General features: G+C 29.4%; 3 protein-coding genes across 3 annotated transcripts in view; 2 read left to right on the plus strand and 1 right to left on the minus strand.

The window, feature by feature from the left end:
• Positions 1-532: 532 nt before the first annotated feature.
• Positions 533-1571, minus strand: LOC113365675 (eukaryotic translation initiation factor eIF1). Its single transcript, XM_026607190.1, is given in 4 exon segments — positions 533-976; positions 978-1048; positions 1124-1281; positions 1388-1571. Coding segments are annotated over 4 exon segments (330 nt in total). The 5' UTR covers positions 1416-1571; the 3' UTR covers positions 533-903.
• Positions 1572-2921: 1350 nt separating this feature from the next.
• On the plus strand, positions 2922-6755 carry LOC113366253 (transportin-3). Its single transcript, XM_026607831.1, is given in 9 exon segments — positions 2922-3208; positions 3293-4224; positions 4382-4535; positions 4612-4778; positions 4855-5114; positions 5203-5723; positions 5725-5957; positions 6121-6459; positions 6537-6755. Coding segments are annotated over 9 exon segments (2784 nt in total). The 5' UTR covers positions 2922-3091; the 3' UTR covers positions 6598-6755.
• A 1887-nt stretch (positions 6756-8642) lies between these two features.
• The window catches only part of LOC113366005 (titin homolog), a 37330-nt gene continuing 20041 nt past the window's right edge, over positions 8643-25931 (plus strand). Inside the window, 14 exon segments of the mRNA XM_026607552.1 lie at positions 8643-8878; positions 12211-12325; positions 16621-16939; positions 17031-17211; positions 17287-17429; positions 17489-17649; positions 17756-17847; positions 18009-18233; positions 18302-18682; positions 18744-21331; positions 21334-23729; positions 23771-24246; positions 24305-24471; positions 24575-25909. Coding sequence (XP_026463337.1) covers positions 8869-8878; positions 12211-12325; positions 16621-16939; positions 17031-17211; positions 17287-17429; positions 17489-17649; positions 17756-17847; positions 18009-18233; positions 18302-18682; positions 18744-21331; positions 21334-23729; positions 23771-24246; positions 24305-24471; positions 24575-25909 — 8589 coding nt within the window. The 5' untranslated portion in view covers positions 8643-8868.

Genomic DNA, 25931 nt, shown 5'->3' on the forward strand with positions numbered 1-25931 from the left:
AATGCATGTCATATCATGATTACATTCATTTCATGATTATGCAATATCATATTATGTTGCTGTAATACTGCAACAGATGGAGCATTCTTTACGAATGAGCCAAATATTTACAACACCTTCTAATATTTATGCTTGCATTTTTATCTTATCAACACAAGAGTGAAAAAAAAAACTCATCAACCTAATATAACTAGCTCAATTCAAGTAAAATCTTTTAATTTAATCATTTCAACCTAAATATTAAATTAGCCTAGTAATACTAAACTTGACTAATGCAATTTCTTAAATAAAATTGATGTACATACACATTGATTAAGTAACACTTTAACAAATATGCTTACTAAACATTATATATAAATATAATCCTAAAAATAGAAATTTTTAGACTTGAACTTTCATACATATGTAAATACATCAAAACGTGTGAATACAATTTAATGTAGATAACTAAAAACATTCAATAACTGATCAAGAGTATACATAATAAATGCATAATGAGAATATAAGTGAGCTAAAAGAATTAAAAACTGAAGAGGAAGAAATTTTATATTATATGTATATTTATTTAATCATTCAGAAATAATGTACAGGTAATAATAAATTAACAGTTGCTTTATCATGATACTAAAATTTTGAGAATTTTAAAATTGAATTGCTGATACAAAACTCCAAGAACTTTTTACAAAAATAATCTTACATCATAACAGATTTTTAACATTTATTTATTCTCCCTAAAAATATCAATAGCTCCTAAATACATATTAGCTATTGAAATTTAACATGACTGATTCATAAAAGATAATTAGATGACTATAAAAATGGTTGCAAAAAAAATCACATTACTAATGGATTTGACTATTCACTGTATTTTAAATGATTTGATATGAAGTTCAAAGCTTGTAATTAAAAACCGTGAACTTTAAGTTGATCTGGTTTTGCAAGTCCTGCTTTTGTAAGCCACTGACAAATGTTCTCGCTGATCTCCTTGAAGCTGGAGCACTTCTCCGTATTCTGGATGTTCTATCACAGTGCCATTACAGGCAAACTCCTAATTAAAGAAAATTAAATATCAATAAAGACCTGATGTATAACATAATATTAAATTGTCCTATGAAAGTCATACCTTTTTACATGCTCGAACGATTTTTTTCAGGTCATATTCAGATGAAAGTCCTTGCACTGTAGTTAATGTTTTGCGACCATTTCTTTGCTGTATTCTTATATGCACGAGACCGTCTTGGACATCATCATCTGCACCCTTGATTGCATCAGCAAAGGGGTCTATCAAAAACATAAAATAATGCGTATCAAATATATGTCAAAACGTACTAAAACGTCAGCCATTTTGTCAAAAATTCTACTGAAATCCATTTATTTCGCGACTTACCGAATGTGTTGAGATTCTGGATGGACATACGACAAACAAAAATTAGCTGGTTAACAAAAAATCTGCAAAATGCAAGATCGCGACAGAGGTTAATATGAACAATGATTTTGAATAAACAATGGAGAACGCTTATTTTCAATCGTATGACGAGTTAGCACAGGAAATTACGGTACTACTTTGGAATTCGATTTCACAAATCAGGATATCTATGGCGACTCTAGTGTCGAACTGGGAAAACATTTTACGCGCAATCTTTTAAAATTATTAATTTTCAAAAATAATTCATTGGCACATATTTAATTTTTATTAAAAATCACTTCTAATAAAAATACATACCCAAAAAGTTTTGCTTTCGACTTTTGACCGGTTTATACAATTGATAAATATATTTAATTAAGCACTTATAGATCATTTATATTTACCAAACATATACGTATGTATATTTTCATTCAACAATCGATTTTAATTGGTAATTTGTTTTTTGAATGTTTATTAAATTTTTTTTCAATAGAATGTTGAGTAAAAGAATAAATTTTATTAATATCTTGAAGATTAAAAAATTATCGAAAAATATATCGATAGTCTATTAAAATGCATTTAATTATTCATGAATTTAAACTATGTATTTTAGTTTAATATATTAAAGTTGAAAAACCGATTCTACAATAAATTTATTGTGCATTTTTAATTCATAATTTTATCTATTAGTTAAGTTCAATTAACAGTGAGTGAAATATCGATTTTTATATTATTATTCAATTAATCGATAAACACTACTGTTATGTTTTTGTGACTTATTCTGCTTGATACTTATGCATTAATCTTGGGAAATATGTTTTATTTTCAATGAAGTATATTTGCAAGGATATCTATGGTGACTCTAGTGTCGAACTGGGAAAACATTTTACGCGCAATCTTTTAAAATTATTAATTTTCAAAAATAATTCATTAGGCACATATTTAATTTTTATTAAAAATCACTTCTAATAAAAGTACATACCCAAAAAGTTTTGCTTTTGACTTTTGACCGGTTTATACAATATGATAAATATATTTAATTAAGCTCTTATAGATAATGTATATTTACCAAATTTAACATATACGTATGTATATTTTTATTCAACAATCGATTTTAATTGGTAATTTGTTTTTAATGAATGTTATTAAATTTTTTTTTTCAAATAGAAGTATGATAAAAGAATAAATTTATTAATCTTGAAGATTAAAAAATTATCGAAAAATATATCGATAGACTATTAAAATAGCATTTAATTATTCATGAATTTTAACTATGTATTTTAGTTATTAATATTAAAGTTGAAAAACCGATTCTACAATAAATTTATTGCATTTTTAATCATAATTTTATCTATTAAGTTCAATTAACAGTGAGTGAAATATCGATTTTTATATTATTATTCAATTAATCGATAAACACTACTGTTATGTTTTGTGACTTATTCTGCTTGATACTTATGCATTAATCTTGGGAAATATGTTTTATTTTCAATGAAGTATATTTGCAAATATTAATTATGAAACTGTTATTTTCATTGAAATGCCGTGAATAATGTTGTAATATCTACGAAATGATATTTTGCATACAATTATATATAACCTAAAATGTACTGATGTATTATTAATTTTGTTATCTCAGTTTAAAATAATTAAATTTATAATTATAATATAATAAATATAGCAAAAATGGAAGGGGTACCGTCTCTGGAAACGGTATATCAGGCTATTTACACTCTATATAATAATCCTCAAACTGTAGAAAAAGAAAAGGCGTCGCAATGGCTCGAACAATTACAAAAATCGGTATGTGTTTTTTTTGAATTTATGAATATTAAGAGAATATTGATACATATACTTTATACTGTATACTTATTTAAAAAAATGCAGGTTTATTCATGGAAGGTGGCTGATGAAATACTGCAAGAGAAAAGAAATCTCGAATCTTGTTATTTTGCAGCGCAGACTATGCGATCTAAAGTTCAACAATCATTTCATGAACTACCTTTAGAATCACATATATCATTGCGAGATTCTCTTATAGAGCACCTTGGACAGGTTAATGAGGAAACTAATACTGTTATTGTAACCCAGCTATGTTTGGCACTAGCAGATTTGACATTGCAAATGACGACATGGAAATCTGCAATACCTGACCTTATTAATAAATTCTCTGCATCAAATTTATATACTCTTGTGATTTTAATGAGAGTATTACCAGAAGAAATTAATTCCAGAGCCTTGCGTCTTGGTGCTAACAGACGGCAAGAAGTAATATCAGAATTAAGTTCTCAATCATTATCAGTCATAGAATTCTTAAATATGAGCCTAATGAATTATAACAATAATGAACAAATTATTGTACAAATAATCAAATGCTTCACATCATGGATCTCTGTGCAAGTAGTCAGTTTAACAGATATATCTAGTAATGCTGTTATTATGAAAGCATGTATGGTATTGACTTGTAATGATTCTTCATCTAATATTCATGATGCTGCTACTGATTTAATTTGCATGATTCTTCAAAGTATAATGGAAAAAAATGATCGTAATGAACTGACAAAATTGGAGATGGAATTGTTTACAGGAATAATTAGATTAGAAGACTGTTATCACATGTCTGTAGCTCATGAAAATATTGAGAAATCCTTAAATTATAGCCGAATATTCACAGAACTGGCAGATTGTCTGTTTGATAAAATTATAAATGAATCTACCGACCCTGCAAATCCTTATTTTGCATTGAAGATTTTGGATTTAGTTTTAATTTGTGTGGGTCATCATGATTATGAAGTGGCTGAAGTGACTTTCAATTTATGGTAATAAATGATATACTTTTGTATTCCACGTTAATCTTTCAATTGTTTGTTTTATATTAAAATTAAATTAAATTTTCCTACATACCTAAATCTCTAAACAATATCTGATCAATGAATATAGATCAATTTTTTAATTGTATTATTTTATTAATTCAAGGTTTAGATTGGGTGAAGATATTTTCAATCGAGATTCTCGAGTTCTAAATTCAATATTTGCCCCATATGTGGATCGGTTAATTAATGCTCTAAGAAAACAATGCCAAATGGATTCAGACTTCGAAGGACTCTTAGAGGAAGGAGATGATTTTTATGTACTTGCCATATTTAACAATTCACAATTGTTATTAATGTTCATCAATTAATTAATTCTTGATTATGAATTTTTAGGACTTTAGATTGAAAGTACGAGATTTAATTAAAGATGTAGTTTTTATAATGGGTTCAAGTACTTGTTTTCGTCAGATGTTCACATTGATACAAGAAACTGGTGATAGTTGGGATTCTATAGAAGCTGCTTTATTTATTATGCAAGCAGTCGCTAAAAATATTTTACCGTGAGTTTGACTTAATTATTATCATAATTAAATTATTAATATTAGTTTACTTAATATTAATGTACTTATCTGTTAGAGATGAAAATGAGGTAGTCCCAAAAGTTGTGGAAGCAATTATGAATTTACCAGAAAATACTCATGTTCAAGTGAGGCAAACATCTATTATTTTGTTAGGCGAATTATGTGATTGGATAGAAGTGCATTCGGAATCTTTACAACCTATTTTGAATTTTTTATTATATAGTCTCCAACAAAGTGGAATAGCTAATGCTGCAGCAACTGCTTTGCAAAATATTTGCTCAGCTTGCAGAACTCATATGGCAGTTCATATATCAGGTAAATATGAAATAAAATTGGAATCAAATGTAATTAAGTTATTATTCTGATGATCAATATTTTACATTAATTTGCTGTTGTGTTGCAGGATTAATTCAAATTGTAAATGCATTGGATTCCTTCCAAATAAAAAATTCTGGTGGAATTGGTTTATTGAAAGGTGTGGCTGTTATTATAGGAAGACTGCCTAATGATCAAATACCTGGAGTTATGAAAGATATTTGTATGGTTCAAGCTACTCCACTGTCGATATTAGTAGAAAATAATGTAGCCATTTGTAAAGACACAAAAGCTGATCCCACACTATGGCTTGATAGAATTGCAGTTATATTTCGTAATACAAATCCATTAGTAAAAACGAATGAGGAGCATCCTTGTTTACCAATTTTGACTGAATTGTGGCCACTATTTATCAAAGTATTTGAAAAATATCAAAGTGAGCTAAGAGTAATGGAGCGATGTTGCCGTTGCATTCGTTTTGCTATAAGATGCATAGGATCACAAGCATCTGTAATTTTAGTACCTTTAGCCAAACAAATGGTTTGCCAGTATAGAAAATATCAGCACACTTGCTTTTTATATTTGGGAAGCATTTTAGTTGATGAGTTTGGTCAAGATGAAAAATTGTGCAAATTGTCTCATTGAAATGTTGGAGTCATACATAGAACCTACTTTTCAAAAGTTGCAAACTTCAAATGGCTTAAAGGAAAATCCAGATACAGTAGATGATTTTTTTCGTCTGTGCACAAGATTTTTACAAAGAGCTCCAGTTAAATTTTTGCAGTCGCCTGCTGTGCATCCTATTATTGAATGTGCTCTTACTGCTTGTACCTTGGATCATAGGTATGTGATTGAATTGTTAACATATAATTCAATACAATTTTTTTTTTGTTAATTCAAATAAAGTTATGTGAAAATATTAGCAAAGAAGGTTTTATCATTTTCACTTAAAGGCCAATACAATATATGCATATTACTGTTATTATATTGTTCTATTTTTTTTTAGAGATGCAAATGCGTCTGTTATGCAATTCTTCTGTGATTTGATATTTGCTGGTCGTAATGTATCCAAACCTTATGCTGACATTCGAAGAAATCTTGTGGGAAACATTATACAGCAGCACGGTCAAGCGCTAGTCCTAAATCTGATTCATAGTAGTATATTCACTTTACATTCATATATGTTGGCTGATGTAGCCAATGTATTTCTGGAATTGATCAGTTCTGATAGACCGGCCACACAGAATTGGGTGGTTCAAGCCGTTGATGCATTACCACAAAGACAAAATGGTATTATTACTGCAACTCCTCAGCAATTACATGATTTTCAAGCTGTGTTTGCAAAGTAAGTAATCTTGTATAGTAGTTATTGAAAATAATATTTCACAAAATATTATTTTTCATATATTTTTTATATTTCAGAGCTGAAACTCCAAAACAAATTAGTATTGCATTAAGAGAACTTGCACGTCTATATTGCTAAGAATTTTGTATCAAATTAATACAAGAAAATAATAGTTTTTAATTTTCACTTGACAACGTACTAATTTGTTGTTAGTACTATAAGAATACTATTAATTAGGAACATGTTATTGAAAGAATGTAGATATTTCAATGAAATAAGCCAATTCAAAGATATTATAAGACAATGTACAAAATGTGAAATAAGCCAATTCAAAGATATTATAAGACAATGTACAAAATGTTTATAAAGTATGTATATAATTTATATGCAATAATCGAGTTGTGAATGTTTATGGTTTTATATAAGAATTAAAATATTAAAAAAGAAGAGACCTTTTATTATTTTTAAACATATAAAATTTATTTTATATTTCTAATGAAACTGTTAGAATTCGCATTGTTAGTTTTGCGCGACTATCGTCTTATAAAAAACAGCTAGTTATCCATTATTTTATATTTGTTATCCATTAGTTCATATTTGAAAATAGTATTTTGGAAACTCTTAAGAGTACGTGACCCACAGGTTGGAAATCGCTGTTCTAGATATAAAATAATTTTACCTAAAAGGTTTATTATTAGCAACGACCTTTATAATAGGTCCGAAATGATATTTACTAATAATAATGAATAATATTATTAAATATTTCAATATAAGAAGCTTAAGGAATAAAATAGATGATTTAGAAATAATTATGAATAAAAATGAAAATTACCAAATTTTAGTATTGACAGAAACTTGGATATACCAAGAAGAAGAAGAATACTTCAATTTAAAAAACTTTAGAGGTATTTACAACTGCAGAGAAAAGAAAAGAGGAGGAGGAATAGCGATATTTGTAAGAAATGAACTAAACTGTACTGTCATAGAACATAATAATAAAAATAACATAAACTTATTCGAAAAGAAGTAACAAATGAATTAGCAAACAATATTATAAAACTGTATAAAGCCGATTTGCATAAATAATAAATAAATAAATAATTAAATAAATAATAAATAAATATGAACCCTGCTATAAAGTTTATTGTTATTTACAACCCTCCGAATAATAATAAACAAGATCTGATAAATTTAATAAAAAAAAATAGAAGAAAACGGTAGAAATACAATAATAATAGGTGATATGAATTTAGATATAATTCCAAACAATAATAATATCAAATTGTTACAAAGATATTATAGAATCATCAGGATACAAAATAATAAATAATATAGATAGCCAATACACCACAAGTGAGACTCAAAACACTTAATCCATAATTGACCATGTTATATCTAATTATAAAAAGAAGATTAATATATAAATAGAAGACACAGAAATATCTGATCACAAAATGATAACAGTATTTATACAAAATACGCCGAGAATCAAACCAAAAATGCATATAATAATTAGATATAGCATAGATTTAGAAGGATTAGAAAAGACAATAGCTTGTAAGTTAGACTCTAAAATAGTGGACGAATTAGAGGATTTAATAAAAATTATACAGGATGCAGAAAAAGAAAATAAGACCAAAGAAACAATAAGAGCCAGAGAAGATACCTGGATAAAAGAAGAAATTATTAACTTAATGAAATACAGAAACAAATTCTGTATTTCATTCTACAATTCTACAATAATTTAAAGAAATACAATCTAAATGAAGTAAGCAAATATAATGCCATAAAAATAAAATATAATAACATAAAAAAAGATATAAAAAATATGATCTACAAAACAAAAAGACAAAAAGACTATACTATTTAGAGGAAACAAAAAAATGTGAAAGTGCTATCGAAAAATATGGAAACTAATAAATAAAACATTAGGAGGAGGAAAAAATAAAAATGAATATAAAGAAAATATTCATCTCTGTCTGACTGAGATATGAAAATAATGTATATATGTAAATAAAATAAATAAAATAAATTAATATTCATATTTCGATTTCAAACTAAATGCGTAACGTCGATTGCATGAGCATCTACAGTACTTTTATGTTGCTACTTGCGATCTCATTTCGTTTTAATGTATCAACTTCACAGCTGTTTAATTTAAAGACGGAAAGTTCGGTCTGCCGGCAGACTTAGAAAACGGGGTCCATATATTTATAAAAGACAAATATGTCATTTATTATATTTTATTATTATTTAAAGAAAAGTTAAGAAGTTTATAAACTATGTGAGGTGTTCATAAACTTACAAATTGTAAATGTCGTATGCAAATAAATATGTTCGCAATTGAGTATGTTGGTGTGCTATAGATTTTGAAATAGTGATTATAGTGTTATAGGATTATAAACTTTGATGGATCTAGGTAAGCTCATTAATGATTTTAATAATCACGCTATAAATATCACCAGATAGAAAAATTTCAATGCACTCTTAAAAATTTTGAAAATACGTTTCGAATGTCATTTTCGGCCTGAATTGATTTTTTTTGAAAATAAAGCACTGAAATTTAACAAACCTATTTTTTTACATGGGATCATTTGATCCAGTTTTTAATATATTAAAATAAATATGCATTAGTTGCATCTTATATGCATATCTTCAACTATCCTTTAATACTACGCCAATGAAATTTCCGAACTATATACGCAGTAAAATCAAAATTCAAATTTCTGTATTATGTAATTCTTATTGATGTTGAAAATTAAGTTATTAAATTGATTTTGAATCCGTTATTCGAATACATTTTAGTTGCATGTTATCTATTTATTTCAATATATATGAAAGAACTTATATAATTTATTTTAAATTAGTTTTTGAATTTATTTTGCAAGAAAGAAGTAGATGTATTAAAACATGATTTATTTTTGACGACTAAAGTTAAATATGTTTGGCATCATCGCAAGTATCATGTCGCGCAATTTTTTACGGACTCATACAGTAAGAGTTTAAAAAAAACTTATTTTTAATAATATATTTATATCTGTTTTTATATAAAACAATGCAACATTATAGAACATATTGGTTGTGCTGTCTTTTTCATGTATTTCATATTTGGAAAAAAGCAAAAATGTTATATAAAAATTTCTCTCAAATATATATATTCCATGGAAGTTGGAGATTATACCGGTCACATTATATAAAAATTGCTGCTAATATATCTTATAATTTACAATTTTAACAAGGAAAATGAGACTATCATAGCTAAGGAACAAAAATCTTCTATATATTAGATTTTGAAAAGTTGCATTATAGAAAGAAATTTTCTTTGGGTCCAGCGATTGTTTCTAATATATATTATAATTTATAATTTTATTAAGAAAAAAGAGATTTCCAATGCTTTAAATTGAAGAAAATAACTGAAGAATCCGAATCTATTTATTAGAAATTAAATTCTTTACTTACATATGCAAAAAATTAAAATTTATGTGTATATTGATCAGATGTAAAACTCTGAGAATGATGATTTTATCTATTATTTTATTTCTGAAACTATGATGGGATTTTTTTTTCCAAATTTTACTTTTAATATTTGGAGATTAAATTTCCAAATTTAATTTTTAATTTTTCTAAGTTAAATGCACAAATGTATAACTGCAAACTTTTCTTATGAGGTAATTTATAGGTATTAGCCTACTTGTTAATTTCAGATACAGTTTTTTTAATATTACAAATTGAAAAATGCATAATATTATTATATATATATATATATTATATATATATATATATAATACACTTACTGTGCATGATAGATCTTCAGATTTGCAAAATCTATTTTGATTTATTATTTAGGACATAGAAATGTCAATCCCGGAAGAATTACATTGTGTAGTCAGAAATCCAAACACAGATTAGAATTTATTTTAAAAGCAATATATTATATTGTTTCAAGTTTTTACTTCTCCAAGTTAGTATTAATTCTGGTATTAGTCTTGATAGAGCAATCAGTATATACATTTGTAGAAATTTTGTATGTTTAGATTAATATTATCAAGGCAATAATTCCAAATTCTTATTATATTTGGTACATTTATGATTATAAATAAATTGCTAAATTATAATTCATATTTTTTATAGAGTTAATGAAGCTCTTAGCTTTATATATTTTTATAAAATGGATTTTTATTATTTTATAATATGAATTACTTATAATATTCAGAATCTAGAACATTTAAAATTCAATGAATATTTCTCTTATATATATGTATATAATTCAATTGTGGTTGTTGTATTATTTGTAGTGTTTCAGTTGAATTATTTTTGGTAAATTTATTATTTTATATTATTTCTGTGATTTTCGGTCCGCCCCTGTGTATAGAGTGAGCGCCCGGTTAACTCGTATTCTGTAATACAGGAATAAACGTCGGTCTATTTCTGAACGCTCCAGGCCGCCTCGACTTAAAATTAAATTTATTTTCAGATTGAATAACTAAAACCCGATTTACAACAACGCACTGTAAACATGTAGTGCACTAAACGACCGGCACTATTTCTTCACTTCCTTATAATTATTATTTTGGCTTCAAATCTAAAAGGAAACATTAACTGAAAGGATAATTTCACGTGGTGAAAACCGATTATGAACGAACTTTTCTCCGTTGATTTTTCAAACGACGACGTTATTTTTAAATTTGTTTTTCAGGATTTTTTATTTTTTATTATTTAAATTGCTCTTAGAAATATTTTCAGAGCTCTATGAACTGTTGTGATGTATTTTTTACTACCAAGCTCTATTAGAAAGCATTCCAATGGTTTGTCCATTCTCTTCGCAAAGAAATTGTTAATTTATATCCTTGTGAAGTATGATGTCGTTTAATCTCGATAAATCTTATTCAATTTCGATTCGTTCGAATCTCGTTCGAATCTCTTTCTAATCTCTTTCGAATCTCGATAATATCGTTCAATCTCGTTTGACAAAAAATCTCGAAATATAACAAGAGGGGGGCCGGCCTAGCAAGATATCACATATATTTTTTGTTTTATCTCAATTAAAAAAAAAACAATTTTTTAAAAATGTTTGAAAAATATTACGATTTTTTCTAGTTTGTAATAATAAAAGTGATGTTTGGTGAGGGAATCACCAAGGGGGAGGATGAGCCCGAAAATTCAAAAAAATTGTTCACGTGATTAATGGACGCCCCTAAAGGCTATTTTTTCATAAAAATATATTCAGAGTTATGTTTTTTGCTGGATATAATATATAGATATAAAATATATTTTTTGTGAAATTAGCGTTTTATTTAAAAAATCTAATAACAATTCCAAGGAACTACATCACAGTCGAACATAGAACACATAGTTGTAATATTAAATATAATATAATTATATATAATATCTGCTGTTCAAATATAAAAAAAATGTATTATTATCCAACCCCCTTCACAAATTAGATTCAGAGTATATTATTGCATTTTGGAGTTTCAGACTTAAAAGAACTAAACTCCTTGAATTAACTGAATAGTTATTAGTTTACTCTAATAGTTACAATTAGATTTAATTTTATTTTTAGTGTTTTTTTTATTATTATTCATTATATTTATAGTTCGAATTTTTCATATTTTGTTCACCAATACAAGATCTACTATAGGACAGCTTTTTTAAAAGCCAGTATATTCAACTATATCAAACCAAAGACATAGAATTAATTTGTATTAAAAATAAAAAAGAATGTTCTGTATTATATAATTGTAATTTTAGATGGAAATCATATGGACCCCGGTTCAAGTCAAGCGATTTGCCTGGAAAACGAAACCGCAACTCTTGTATTTCACTTACCACCAAGGAAAAGTGATGGAAACTACAATTATACAATGTAAGTACTTATTAAATGAAATTTTCTATCTGTAATAAATTTAGTTTGCTGAAGCTAATATTTCTGTAAGAATCTCTCCATGTGATATTAAAATAGGATTTATTATTTGTTATGCTGACACGCTGTTTGCCATTGGGAATGTTTCGCTAAATTATCGTTAATTAGTCCCTATATCATAATAGACTATTCTAAACATCTAACTAACTAATAGACATGCCTGTGGTCTAACAGTAAAAGCTTATAATTAGCCTGAACTGAAGTCATCAGTTTAATTAGATTATTTTTGACTGAGTAGCAATGGATGCGTTTGAGAAATGTTCAGGAGCAATAAGAAATGATAAATGATAGTTTGACCCACGAAATCATTATTCATATTATATTGATAATGAGGCTCTAGATTTATGATAGTTATAAATTTAAGGTCACCAATACCTCCCGGATTGATGGCTCGAAAAGTCACGGATTTTCACCTTGGGTGGAATATTTTATTTTTATTTAACAATTTAAATATATTTCAATTACACCTATTACATATTTTATTTACGCATTAGAAGCTCTATTACTTATTAAAGAATTTTATAAAAAGGCCAGAAAAATATAAAAGCTTTGTACTAATCAAGTACTCGTTGTCAGTAATTTTGATTAATTAATTTCGATTCACTTAATAAACAATTATAATAATTATTATAAAAAAAAAATATTATTTAAATAAAATATACAGAAAATACTATTTATGTATATTTTATTTAAATAATATATTTTTTTAAAAAAAAATTACGTGAGCATCCATAAATCGTTTTTTTTTAATTTATACCATTTTTTTATACCACAACAGACAGATTTGTATTGAACATGGGCTATCGAAAACATTCTGATTTGCATTTGAGTTTGAAGTTCTAAATATTTTCAAATTGAACACAAAGGTGGCATTGCTTTTTAACTCTCTATATTCTGAAAAAATGTTATTATTAATTGTGCCTTAATCAAATGAAAATCTGTTGTTAAAAAATGCATGTGTACTAGACAGTATAATAAAAATAATACACATTATTTACATTGTCAAAAATATCAAACCTTGACACCATTGAGGTAAGACGCTTTGAGGCTTGCTAGATAAATGCTTATAAATTCTTTTTGTTTGCTAAATTTTTGAAAAGTTTGTGCTTTATTTCTTACATTATTTATTATTTTCATTAAATTTTAATGCACTTTAATTTAATTTATCAACAGCGGAAGAGCTTCTTACTGACGGGTAACTTTCTGAAACTTTACTTATTTTAGTTATCTTGAAAATTACTTACAACATATAGGTAATTTTTTGAAATATAATCTTTTAAATTATCAAACACTAAACGTACCATGATTTATTTTAAAAATAAACTACTTATATAATTTATTTTGGTTATAGTATGTAATATAATACACATGGTTTATGGGGTTTTCACACTAAGCTTTAAATAAAATATCTTCAGAACTATTGTATAGGAAAGTAATACTTATTCTAATTTAAAATCAATTTCTCTGAAAAATAGTTTTTTTTTAATAAAATTATTGTTTTTTTTGTTGGTTATATAATTTCAATGGATAGAACTATTGAATTATTTTTAACATATGGATATCAAACTGTCGGATTATTCATAGAGGTTTTAATAGTATTTCTATACATTTGTTACTAATGTTAAATATTTGCATACATTTCTATTTTCATTAACATAAAGTGAAGTTTTCTAGACCATTAAAATTATGTTTGTTTATTAAGCTATTTTATATTTTACTGAATTTTATCATTCCATATTCTAATTATTATTTCAAATTAACGACCATTACACAACCTCGTGTCTCGTGTCAAACCAGCGTCTGATATATGGGTTATTTTTGGATGCATTAGGAATAATAATAACAAGCTTTCTTGTTAGAAAAATAAATGACTTAATAATCGAATATTCTGCAATCATACCAAATAATGTTTTGTATGTTTGTTAATATTGTCGCAATAGTGATCAATCAGGCGCGCAAAAGTATTCGTCGGCGTCCCGCGATTTCGAATAAGCCGAATCAATTTGAACCGATCCCGCTCAAGTTCAGTAGCGAAACAAACGTCAGCCCGTGGCGTAAAATAGCTTTCCATATTATAGTCGACGGACACTTATCCTCATAATAATATCTAAAAGTAATTTCTAACATTTCATTTCTCCCAAAACAATTTAAATTCATATCAGTGAGCGTATGTCAAACCTACTGACGTGCTGTACAAAAACTTAGTCGACTGTACTTAAAATAAAAAAAAAAAACAAAAAAATATTTTCTTACAAGTTTTTTTTAAATAATCCATTATAAATTGTTTATATTACCGATTAATCAACAGCATTCACTGTTAAAATTTCTAAGTGTTATGTTGGTGTATCCCGTTAATACTTCTGAGGAATCTTCCTTGTTTTATTTTGGAGAAGATATTAGCGTTGTGTGTATGACTTTTGTGACCAAATGAGTTATTTTTGATATTAAAAATTTGGCGCACAAGTTATGGGCAGCCAATGCTGTAAATGCGACGCCAATAATGGAAAATATGGGGCAAGATCAACAACTTCGTCGACTTACAGGAAGAGGTGATGTAAACAGGCTTACTTTACATTTTTAAATGAAAAAGCTGCTTCAAAGAGGCTCTCATGCTTTTACTTGTAAAGCTCGAGCTATTTTACTTTTTCTATATTTTTTAATATAATCTTAATGAATTTCTATATCAAATTTAGTCTTTTAAACTCAGGTGAGCATTCAGTGCTTGATTATCGCTATCATAATTAAAATTGAATTGAATGTAGAAGTAACAATTAATTAGTATAAAGTTCAAATACTAGTAAAGAGTTCAAATATATTACGTTTACCTTCAAATTCATAGCAAATTCTGTTTTAAAATGTTGTACAATATCATATCATAAATCATAAAATGTTACTGTTGTGAAAATTGTATGTATTTCATACTGATGTTTTTGAAATTAAAAATTAAACACGTGCTCGCGTTTACTTTGCATACACAAAGGCACTTTAAATAATTTAGATACTTTAAACATTGCTTAAGCAATATATTATTTTTACTATTTGTTTTTTATATATTCGTATAAAATAATTTATTATTTTTATATAACATATTAAATATATATTTTGAGGAGATTAATAATTGCTCAATATACATTATTTAATCTTCTAGATATTAATTTCATTTAAATGGATTAGAAAATGATATTTTTGCGATATTTGTTTTTTTAAATTTAATTACGTCGTATAACAAGAAATCAACAAAGTTTGGAAATCTGTTTAAAATTCAATTTCATAATCATTATGTTTTTCTTTAAAAAAATAGATTATTTTATATACTATATAAAAATGGATTATTTTATACATAATTAATTTACTATACTCATCTTATCATAATTTTGAAATCAATGTTCTATTCAATTCTTATGATCAGTGAAAAGAATTTCAATTATAATCGTTTGCAAGAATCTAAATTTCGCACACTCGGCCAATACTAATATTTCATTTTCGTTGTATTTTATCATGTTTACATGTATTTCGAAGTATTTGAGTTCTGTCTGATGACACTGGGATAAATATAAACGCATATCCTAAGTTTTGATTTTAGTTGGAACCGTCGCACTGGCACATATATTATGCAAGGATTTACGTATTGCGAACGCACATGTTCGCGAACACATTCATACTAAAATTAAATATTACGCTATTTCGCGAAGAAAGATTTTTCACAGTTTTTATTATATGTAAATAGAAGACTGATGAATAAATTTCCCAGCACATTTTCTTGTTGTTCATTTTACTTAGCAATCTATGTGAGATAATTTTGGAATATATATTGCACTTCCGATGTTAACTTTTAATGCATTCTATATTTTAAGAATTCAATCTCATTCTATTCTCTGGCACATGTCGATTTATAACATATAGGAATATTGGCTTAGTATGCAGTCGATAGCGCCGTCGTCTATTTTTAAATGATTTCTTACATATAGAAGAATAATAAACTTGAAATTTCAACATGGTTTCAACTTTATGTATTGGTATAAATCAGGATTCTTATAAGATATAAAAATAAAAATTTAAAAATAACTAAATAAATCAGAACATGCATGAATTATGAAAATGCCTGTCACATAAAAAACATACCTTACATTTTCAAATGGAAGTATAGAGGCTTCGAAAGCTATTAATGCTTTCACTTCCATAAGTTCATAATTGTCGAGTGATTTTCCTTTACCGATGTATCGTTCCTGAATCTTCAGAAGCCGGGATGGTTTTCCGATCGACCCGAGCGACAGGGTCCGCCTTTCGGAGCGTCCAGGAGCAAAGTCGGGCTCTGAGGTCAGGCTCACGGTTCAGGCTGTTCGCCAGGGCGACGCCGGCCGCTACACGCTCAGCGCACACAGCGCGGCGACGGCGGATGTGGAAGCGAGGGCTACCGCCGAATTGAAGGTTTTAAGAAAAGCGTTCCAGGAGGGAGAAAATCCGCCGGAATTGCTAAAGAGACTGACCGACTTGGCGGTGAAAGTTGGAACTAGGACGCGTTTGGTAGTGCAGCTCAAAGACGCAAAGGATGCGACGGTTAGATATTGAAATGCACTTATACTATTTTTTAACTTTGTAGCGTTAATGGTGCAGACTTAAGAATATATTATCTGTACCTTTGATATAGGTTACATGGTTCCACAACGATATACGCCAATTGGAATCTGAACGTTTCCGATTGGTAAATGAGGGTTCTCTGTTTTGCTTAGATGTAGCTCCAGTAATGCAGCAGGATGCTGGGTACTGGACTTGCATGGCTGAAAACACCAGTGGAAGATCTAGTACTGGTTGTAATCTTAATGTTTTAGGTAATATTTTAAGCATTTTATTAGAATATTTTAATAATAATGTAAAAGTAAATTAAAACCATATATTACTTTTAGTCCCAAAGGCTTATAAGAAACCCGAGTTTTTAGAAGAACTTAAAGCGTTATTAACTGAGTTTGGTACGGTATCATTAGAATGTAAAGTTGTTGGTGTGCCGACTCCAGTGTTACGATGGTTTAAAGATAATAAGGAAATAAAGGTGAGAAATAAATAGTTCATTAATACGTAAAAATGTTTAAATGTGATTTTTAAAATTAGGCTGGAGATATATTTGCTTTGACTGCAAACCCCGAAGACCCTACTTCTCTCGGTACATATACGTGTGAAGCAGTAAATTGTATGGGTCGCACTTATTCCTCGAGTAAAGTCCATGTTGTTGGTAAAGGTAGCAGAGAAGGAAGTTTAAAACCTGTTGATATGTATGTTCTGTTTTCAATATACAATAGTTTACGATTTATTTAAGATTTATTAGTAAAAAATCTACATATAATAAAGTTTGGAATTAAAATATAATGAATATTGCAGTTCGACGGGCGTTGGACCTCCGCCAATATTCACGCGTGAGCTCCAAGGTACCAATGTCAAAATTGGTGATTCATTTAGCCTTTCTTGTCAAGGTAAATATGCAATCTATAGTTCTCCGAATAGAATTGGTTAAAATTCCCGAAATAATGATATGTTTAGCAGAACATATCTTAGTGTATGGTTTACAGAAAAATAAAATAATAAAAATAAAAATATGAAAATGAATTACTTAGACATGTTTGCTTCATTTCAGTGATTGTACCCCCTTGGCCAAAAGTAGTCTCATGGTACAATAGCGCGGGTCGTATAGATCCAGATGAGCCGGATTCGCGATATAAAATAATCGAGGATCCAACTATAGGGTCATTAGGATTAGAAATAGTTTCAGCTCAAAAGAAAGATTCCGGAGAATGGAAATGTGTGGCTACAAGCCGAGACGAATGCGTTAGCATATCGACTTGCAATGTGCAAATGGAAAGTGAGTTTCTTTCAATTTATTACATCGATTTTTTAACAACGTTATAAGTTTTTTTGTGTTTCCCAAAGTTCCTAAGAATTATAGGGCGCCTCGCTTCATGGAGAGTCTTAAAGCGGTGCTCACAGAAGAGGGCCTTGTATCTTTTGAATGCAAAGTTGTCGGTTTTCCAAGTCCCGTTCTCCGCTGGTTCAAAGATGGTGTAGAACTTAAACCTGGTGATGTTTATCAATTGACTGGCACAAATTCGCTTGGTTCATACTGTTGCATTGCTAGGAACTGTATGGGAGAGTCAAGCAGCACAGCTGAATTGACAATCGAAGACATTCAAAGCCAATTGAATGATGAAGAAAGAATGCATTTGTTCTCTTGGAATCAAACTCCGAAATTTTTACAAGGGCTCAAAAGCTGTGAGGCAAGGATAAATGAGCCTTTCAAATTTACAGTACAAGGTAATTTTAACTGTTTTAATTTTATTAAAATACTCTTTTCTGATGTCGACTTAACTTTTAGTGAATTTAATTTCTGAGCCGATATTATCCTGGTATCGTGACGATCATCCGGTCGAACAAAGTGACCGATATAAAATTACTCGTGAAAAAACAGGATTTTGTCATTTAGAAGTGCAATGTCTTGAATTCCTCGATCAAGCCGAATGGAAGTGTGTAGCTATGAATGATTTCGGCCATAGTATCACGTCGTGCTTTCTCAAACTTCTTATTCCTCGACATTTTAAGAAACCTAAATTTTTAGAAGCCTTGCGAGCAGTTTTATCTGACGAAGGTGCTGTAAATCTTGAATGCAAAGTAATAGGTGTACCTCAGCCTGTTCTACTTTGGTATAAAGATGGTGAAGAACTGAGACCTGGTGATATTCATAAAATTATATCAGGACAGGACGGTACTTGTTGTTTAGGGACATACACATGCGAGGCTAGAAATTGCATGGGCGTTGCAGCCAGCTCCGCCTCATTATTAGGCTATGAAAATGCTCAAAAGCAGGAGCAGAAATTACAAGAGGTTGCTTTGCAAAAAAATACATCTCTTTCAACAATTCAAGAAGAAAGAACATCACAGATGTACGATACACCGGTGGGTGATATAACGCTAGACGAGCGCGGCGACGTATCCTTTTCTTTTGATGGCAAGGAGGTGTCTGTTTCATTGTACGAAACTCCGGATTTAACTGAAGAAGAGGCTTTGCAGATAATTGAAATGTATGCTGATCAATTATCAGAAAATGTAACTGAACATAATGTAGTTGAACTACCCAACCTCAGATTTGTTAAGGAAACTTCAACTTCGGGAAATTTACTGATGGAAGCTGTAGTCATTGATGTAACGTCTCCTAATAGCTTAGGCATTGCAGAATGTGAAGATTTACGTACAGAAATGGATGTCGAAGATTTATCTTCAATAACCGATTCTAATATGCCTACGTCCCCAACGGATGATAAATCGATAAGTGAAGCTGATGTGAGACGTTTAACAGATGAATACATGAAACAGATGAGTGAAAAACTTTCTGGCGAAACACCTCCTGCAAGACCGCCAAGAAAATCTGACTCTCAAAAGACAGCTGAAGAATTTTTCAGCGTTTCATCCCCTCCTAAAGAAAAGAACGATATTGATGAAGTTACTGAGTGCATTAGTGAATCAGACCCATTAACTTTTGTAAGTGCCAAAAATTCAGAGTCTAAAAGAAAAAGTGATATTATTGAGGTTGATATATTAAATATTGATAGAGCCGATATAGAATTGAAAATCGATCAAGCAATTAAAGAAACTATGGAATTATTCCAAGCAGATGCAAGACTAACTTTAAATGAAATTACTGAATATATGGAAGCCGAAGAAGAAAAATTACCACTTCGAGATTTATCAGGGGAGGAAGGTGATGGTTTAGTATTTGCAAATTTGCAAACAGAACATTCAATGGATTCTTATCAATGCAATAAAACTGATTTAGCTTCACTAGAATCCTATCTTGATGTTGTTGTCAATCATCTAGCAGCTGTAGAAGAAGAAGTATCTGTGCAAGCTACTATGATGGTGGTAACAAAATCAGCAGATAAAAGTTTTCAGGTATTAAATAGCATTGTAGAACCAATAAAAGAGATTCAAAATGTGCTACATCTCGTAAAAGCGCAAGATGGCAAATATAATTCAAAAACTTTTGATATGATGCTTAAACCGATAAAACATTTGCAACAGGGTTTGACCATGATTGAAAAATGTATTGAAATTGATGAAGTTGGTCATACATTAGTTCAGAGAACTTGCGTTTGTATAGTAGATACAGTGAGTAACCAATTACAGCAAGCATTTGAACTTATGAAAAAATTTTCGCCGCCAGAAGTAAGCGCAAACTCTTCTAATGAAGCTAATTTAATATTGACCGATATGCAGACGGGACTGAAACTTTGTCAAGATACTATAAAATCTCAGGAACTGATACGAGAAGCTGCTGATCTGGAAGCAGCTAAATATACTGAAGAATCTATAGCACGAATTCAGAATGATACGAATAAATTATTAAACATAACTGATAGCTTCAAATTGTCTGATGAAAATATTGGAGCAACACAATTGAAACATGTTTGTAGACCTGTAGTAAAAATACAAGAAGCATTGGAAAGTATTGAACATGAACTTTCTTTAGAAGATCACGAAGAACAAATGTTTCCAAATATCAATAATTTTATTCTAGAAAAAATTTCAGGACCAATTGAAGAACTGCAAAAAGAAATTGCAACAATTGAAGAACAAAATAATATAGATAAGATTGATAGACATATTAATGTAGCAATATTGGACGTAGTTACTCCTCCTATGTATGAATTAGCTAAAGGTTTGCAATTACTTAAAGATCAAGCTGAGAAAGAAAATGCTGGAATTATAAGTATAAATATCGTAGAATCGCTTGTTCCCCCGTTACAAGAAATTCAAAATGGTTTAGCTAGAATTGGATTGGAAACTGAAGAAGGTTTAATACCTAGTTCAGATTCTATTTCTGAGCATTCTGATCACATTAAAATATTAAAAAAAATGAGTCAAATACTAATATATTTCAAAAGTAATATATACGCTTAGAAACAAGAGTTCGCCCTGAACTGACAAATTCTCTAGATAATTTGCATTTGTTACTTTCTAAAATTTCCGAGAATCTAGCAGTTCATAGTTCTGGTGAATGCAATGCTGAGATTTTCAACATTTTAACAAAGCCTTTGGAAAACATAAATTCTGGTCTAAGACACATTGAAGAAAAATCATCGTCCGGAATTCTATCTGATTTGATCGAACATTTTGTTGACTTGGAAGAGAATATTGTCACAAGCATAAAAACATTATCGAAGAACCATACTCAATCTGATAAAAATATAAATAACCTAGAATCTATGTTAACTATACTGAACAATATAAAAAGCGAAATTAAAATTAATGATAATGATATTTTACAAAACGAATACGAAAAGAAAGTTAAGAATGAAGATAAAACGAAAGTTAAAATGTTGCATGAACAGTTACAAAGTATTAATGTCGCAGCTGAATATTTACAAGAAATTGATCATACGTTAGATGGGATTGAAAAATGTGTTGAAGTTTTGCAGTTTAAAAACTGTGAGCTGAGGAATAGTATTGATGTTAATAACAGTATTCAATTACTATCCGCACCGTTAAAAGAACTTCATGCCTGCATTGAAAAATTAAGTACGAATCAAGAAGTTATAGAATGCCTGAAAGTTAAACCAAAATGTGAACTATTACCTGTAGGCAGTATTGAAGAACCTTTGCGAAATCTAAGTGTAGTATTATCAATATTGGAATGCTCACAGACTACTTCAATCAAAGATGAAGATTTAAATCAGCAAACCGCCGATTTAATAAGGGTTCCGCTCGAAGAATTGAATACAGGAATATCTGCTATTCAAAAACAAATTCTTTATAGTCCAGTTAAAGAGATTTCTCAAAAAATAACAGAATTAGAGCTAAGTAAGCCGCTAGAAGAATTACAAAGTTGTATTGAGAAAATTGAACAAGATTTAAACATAGCGTCAGCAGTCAAAACTATGAAAAAACTTGAAAACTGCTTAGAAATGGTGACTAAACAAGAAAAAATAATTAAGTGTGATATAACAATAGATGCTATTATACCGTGCTTGCAAAAATTACAATCATCGATTCAAAAAGTAGTCGAAAATAAAACACGTAGAAGTTCGTTAGATCAATTAATACTTAAATCTGATTTGGAAGCATTAAAAAAGTTAGCAATACCAATTACTGAGTTGGAAAATGCTTTGAAAATAACTGAAGTTGATGTGAAACAGCCATTTTCAGAATTGGAAAATTCTCTTGCTAATTTACATTCATGCATAGATGAAGTACACAAAAATGTATTTTCGTCATTAGAGTTAGCGCATGAAACACCAGACTTAAGTTTATCAAATTCTCTTTTAGAACTTCAAAAATCTTTGGAATGTACTAAAAAGAATGATGTTATAACTGAAGACAGTGAAAAACATAACACAGCTGTTGATACACTGGAAAAATTGGAAAAATGTATTGTCATAATGCAGGAACAATCGCATGAAATTCAAACGACTAATGCACCAATTTCTCAGCTGGCAGTGCCTTTGCAAGAGTTACACGCCACCTTGAAAGAAATTACATCCAGCGAGACAAGAATTCTAGAGCCTGTAGAACAATTAAAATTAAATACAGATCTAGAGGTAATTAGCAATTTAGCTCAGCCCATAAGCGAATTTGTAGAAGCATTGGAATCATCTTACAATTTATGCGAACCTGCACAATCTGAACCGATGGTAGTCTCTTTTGAGTCACAAATTAACCATTTGCAAGCGAGTATTATTGACATACAGGAGCATGTCATTTCTATTGAACCTGAAAATTCAGCCGACGCTAAGTCTACCCTGGCTAAGCCGTTATTGGAACTACAGAAATGCCTATCTGATATGCAAAATATCGGCAAACAAGAAGTTATCATTGATAAAACTGATGTATTAATTACCAACATTAAGGATTGTGTTGAATTGATAGAAAATGAATTGAATTCAGTATCAAATAATGGTATTCAGACTTTGATAACACCACTACAGCAATTGGAATGCGTTTTGTTAAAAGACTTTAAAAATGATAAACTGGATCAAGCTAAACTGTCAATTGTAGAAATTTTAGAAAAACCTTTTTCTGAATTGAAGAATGCATTTGTAACACTCCAAAACGAAATTAGTTTATCTGCATTGCCTGCATTACCTTATTTGAATGACTTGAAGGTAGCCATTTCACAAATTCAAGTAGAATTGGATCCTGTCGTATCATCAGTGGAACAAAATGCAACATTTGCTGTTGTCTCGGATGTTTTACATAAGTTAGAAAATGCTATAGAAATCATAAATCAGCCGCAGTTATTTGAAATTATTACACAAAATAAATCATTGGCTAAAAATATAGCCAATGAAATAAATAATTGTTTGATTTGATTGATTTGCAAATCAATTCTGAAAATGAAAATATTTTCAGCAAGCCCTTGCAAAAATTACAATTGAATCTGTGTGATTTTTCTGAAAGTGTAGAAGTATTAGATAAGTCAAAAGATATTATTGAATTTAAAATATTAAACTCATTATCCCATGAGTTCGAAGAATTGAATAAAACGTTAACATCGACTGCTATTGCAAATAATAAGACTAAAGCCGACCAAAATGCCATCATGAACCAATTTAAGTCACTAGCTGAAACCATACAAAATATTATATCAGAAGATCTTCAAGCTTTAGAAGTATCATTTGTTCAACCTATATTAGAACTTGGACAATGTTTTACGTTATTACAAAAGGAAAATGAAAGCGTAGATCAATTTAATAAAGGTATTGAGAAAGCAAAAGGCATTGAAACAACTATCAATGAGATTGAAAAATGTATAGATGCTATTAAATCTCAGCCCATGATTAATACAGCAGATCAGAATTCTCTGAAAGATGAAATAGAATTTTTAGGTATGCTCGAAGACCCATTAACAAAATTGGAAAAAACTTTGTCAGCCTTTGTCAGCAGTTGCAACCAAAGTAGAGAAATCGGATGCTGATTCTATAATTAAATGCGATTTAGTTGAAGTAATGCAAGTTCTTGAGAAACCTTTGCAACAGCTTCAATATGCCATACAAGCCGTGCAAACCACTCCACCAGAAGAAGCTCAATCTAGAGACTCTTACACCGCGAAAGCAATTTCGATTCAATTGCAAAATTTACAGCGGTGTATTGCTTCTATCCAGCAACATGAAATATTTGAAAAGAATTTCGATTTGGAAATAATTTCACCGATAGCCCGAATTAGCTCAACCGTTAGTAGAACTTCAGAATTGTATCGCTATTATACAAGAACAAGATTTATTGAGCGGAGGTATCGAAGATATATCCACTGTGGATGAAGTGTCTGCCTTAACAACAGCAGCAGAATTAATTTGCAGCACCAGAGATGAAATTTGCGTGCAACACCCGGAAGTTTTGGAAGACATTGCCAAATTAGATGACTACAAAGCGGTTTCAGGAATTGAAAACGAATACATAGAACAAATAATAAATCAAGCTGACCTGCAAAAGTATTATCCAGAAATTATAAATTTATTCAATACAATGCACGTCTTTGCGTTACCTCTAGCACATTTGCAGTCTTGTTTCACGTTTAATATTGAAAATATTCTTAAAAACGAAAACAATATCAGTTATGCCAATAAAATTAATGGATTTATCGAAGAATTACAAAACTTTGTAGTAATAGCTCAAACGCAATCTAAATTGGGGTCAAATGAGGAACTCATAACTTTAAAAGATGTAAGCGATCTTTCCACACTTGAAGATCTTAGTCATAAAATAATTAGTGAATTAGAAAAAAGCAGTATCAGCAGTGATGAAGTAAGTTCATTTGTAAAATCATTGAAGACCCTAATATGCTTTGTTGAATTCTATAAAAAGCAGCTGATTAATTTAGAATCTTCAGCAACTGTTTTAAATGATTATGCTACAACTGAGCATCAGGTAGAACTGGAAAATGTTTTGGAGCTATCTCGAGAAGAAATGACTGGAACACAAGCAAAAGAAATTGAATGTGTAGAACAAAAGGCAGAACAGCATGGTCAACATGTTTTAGAACATGTAAATATGCCTACATCAGAATCTGCCACGACTATGAGTTTATTAGATAGCGTAACCTGCGAGTTAGCACAGACTAAAGACTATATTGTATTGCAAGAGGATAGTGTGGTTGAAACTGCCGAAGAAATTATTTTGATCATCAAAAACGAAAATGAAACTGAATGTGATAAGAAGACTGAAACAAAGTTCGAATTCGATGAAAAGGAAATGAACTTTGGAAAATTAGAGCTTGATGAAGAAAATAAAATCTTAGATGTAACAGCTAAGCTAGAAGAAGAAAACAAAATTAAGAATGAATCAATGGAATTCAAAGGAGAAGAGAAACATAGTGAAGAAGATGACGAGGCGAAAACTGTTGAGTTAAAACATGGGGATCAGGAGAAAATAAAAACTGAAAAGGAGAATGAGCAATTGGATCTTGAAGATGAAGCACAAATGAAAAGTAGAAAACAAACTTTGACAGAATCTGAATTACCTGATCAACTAATCCACGAAGAAGAAAAAATAGTTGCTATTGCCACACTGGAAA

Source organism: Ctenocephalides felis, unplaced genomic scaffold, assembly GCF_003426905.1.
Source record: "Ctenocephalides felis isolate EL2017-DRISC unplaced genomic scaffold, ASM342690v1 CF-g0.4_SCAFFOLD_01170, whole genome shotgun sequence".
Taxonomy (NCBI): domain Eukaryota; kingdom Metazoa; phylum Arthropoda; class Insecta; order Siphonaptera; family Pulicidae; genus Ctenocephalides; species Ctenocephalides felis.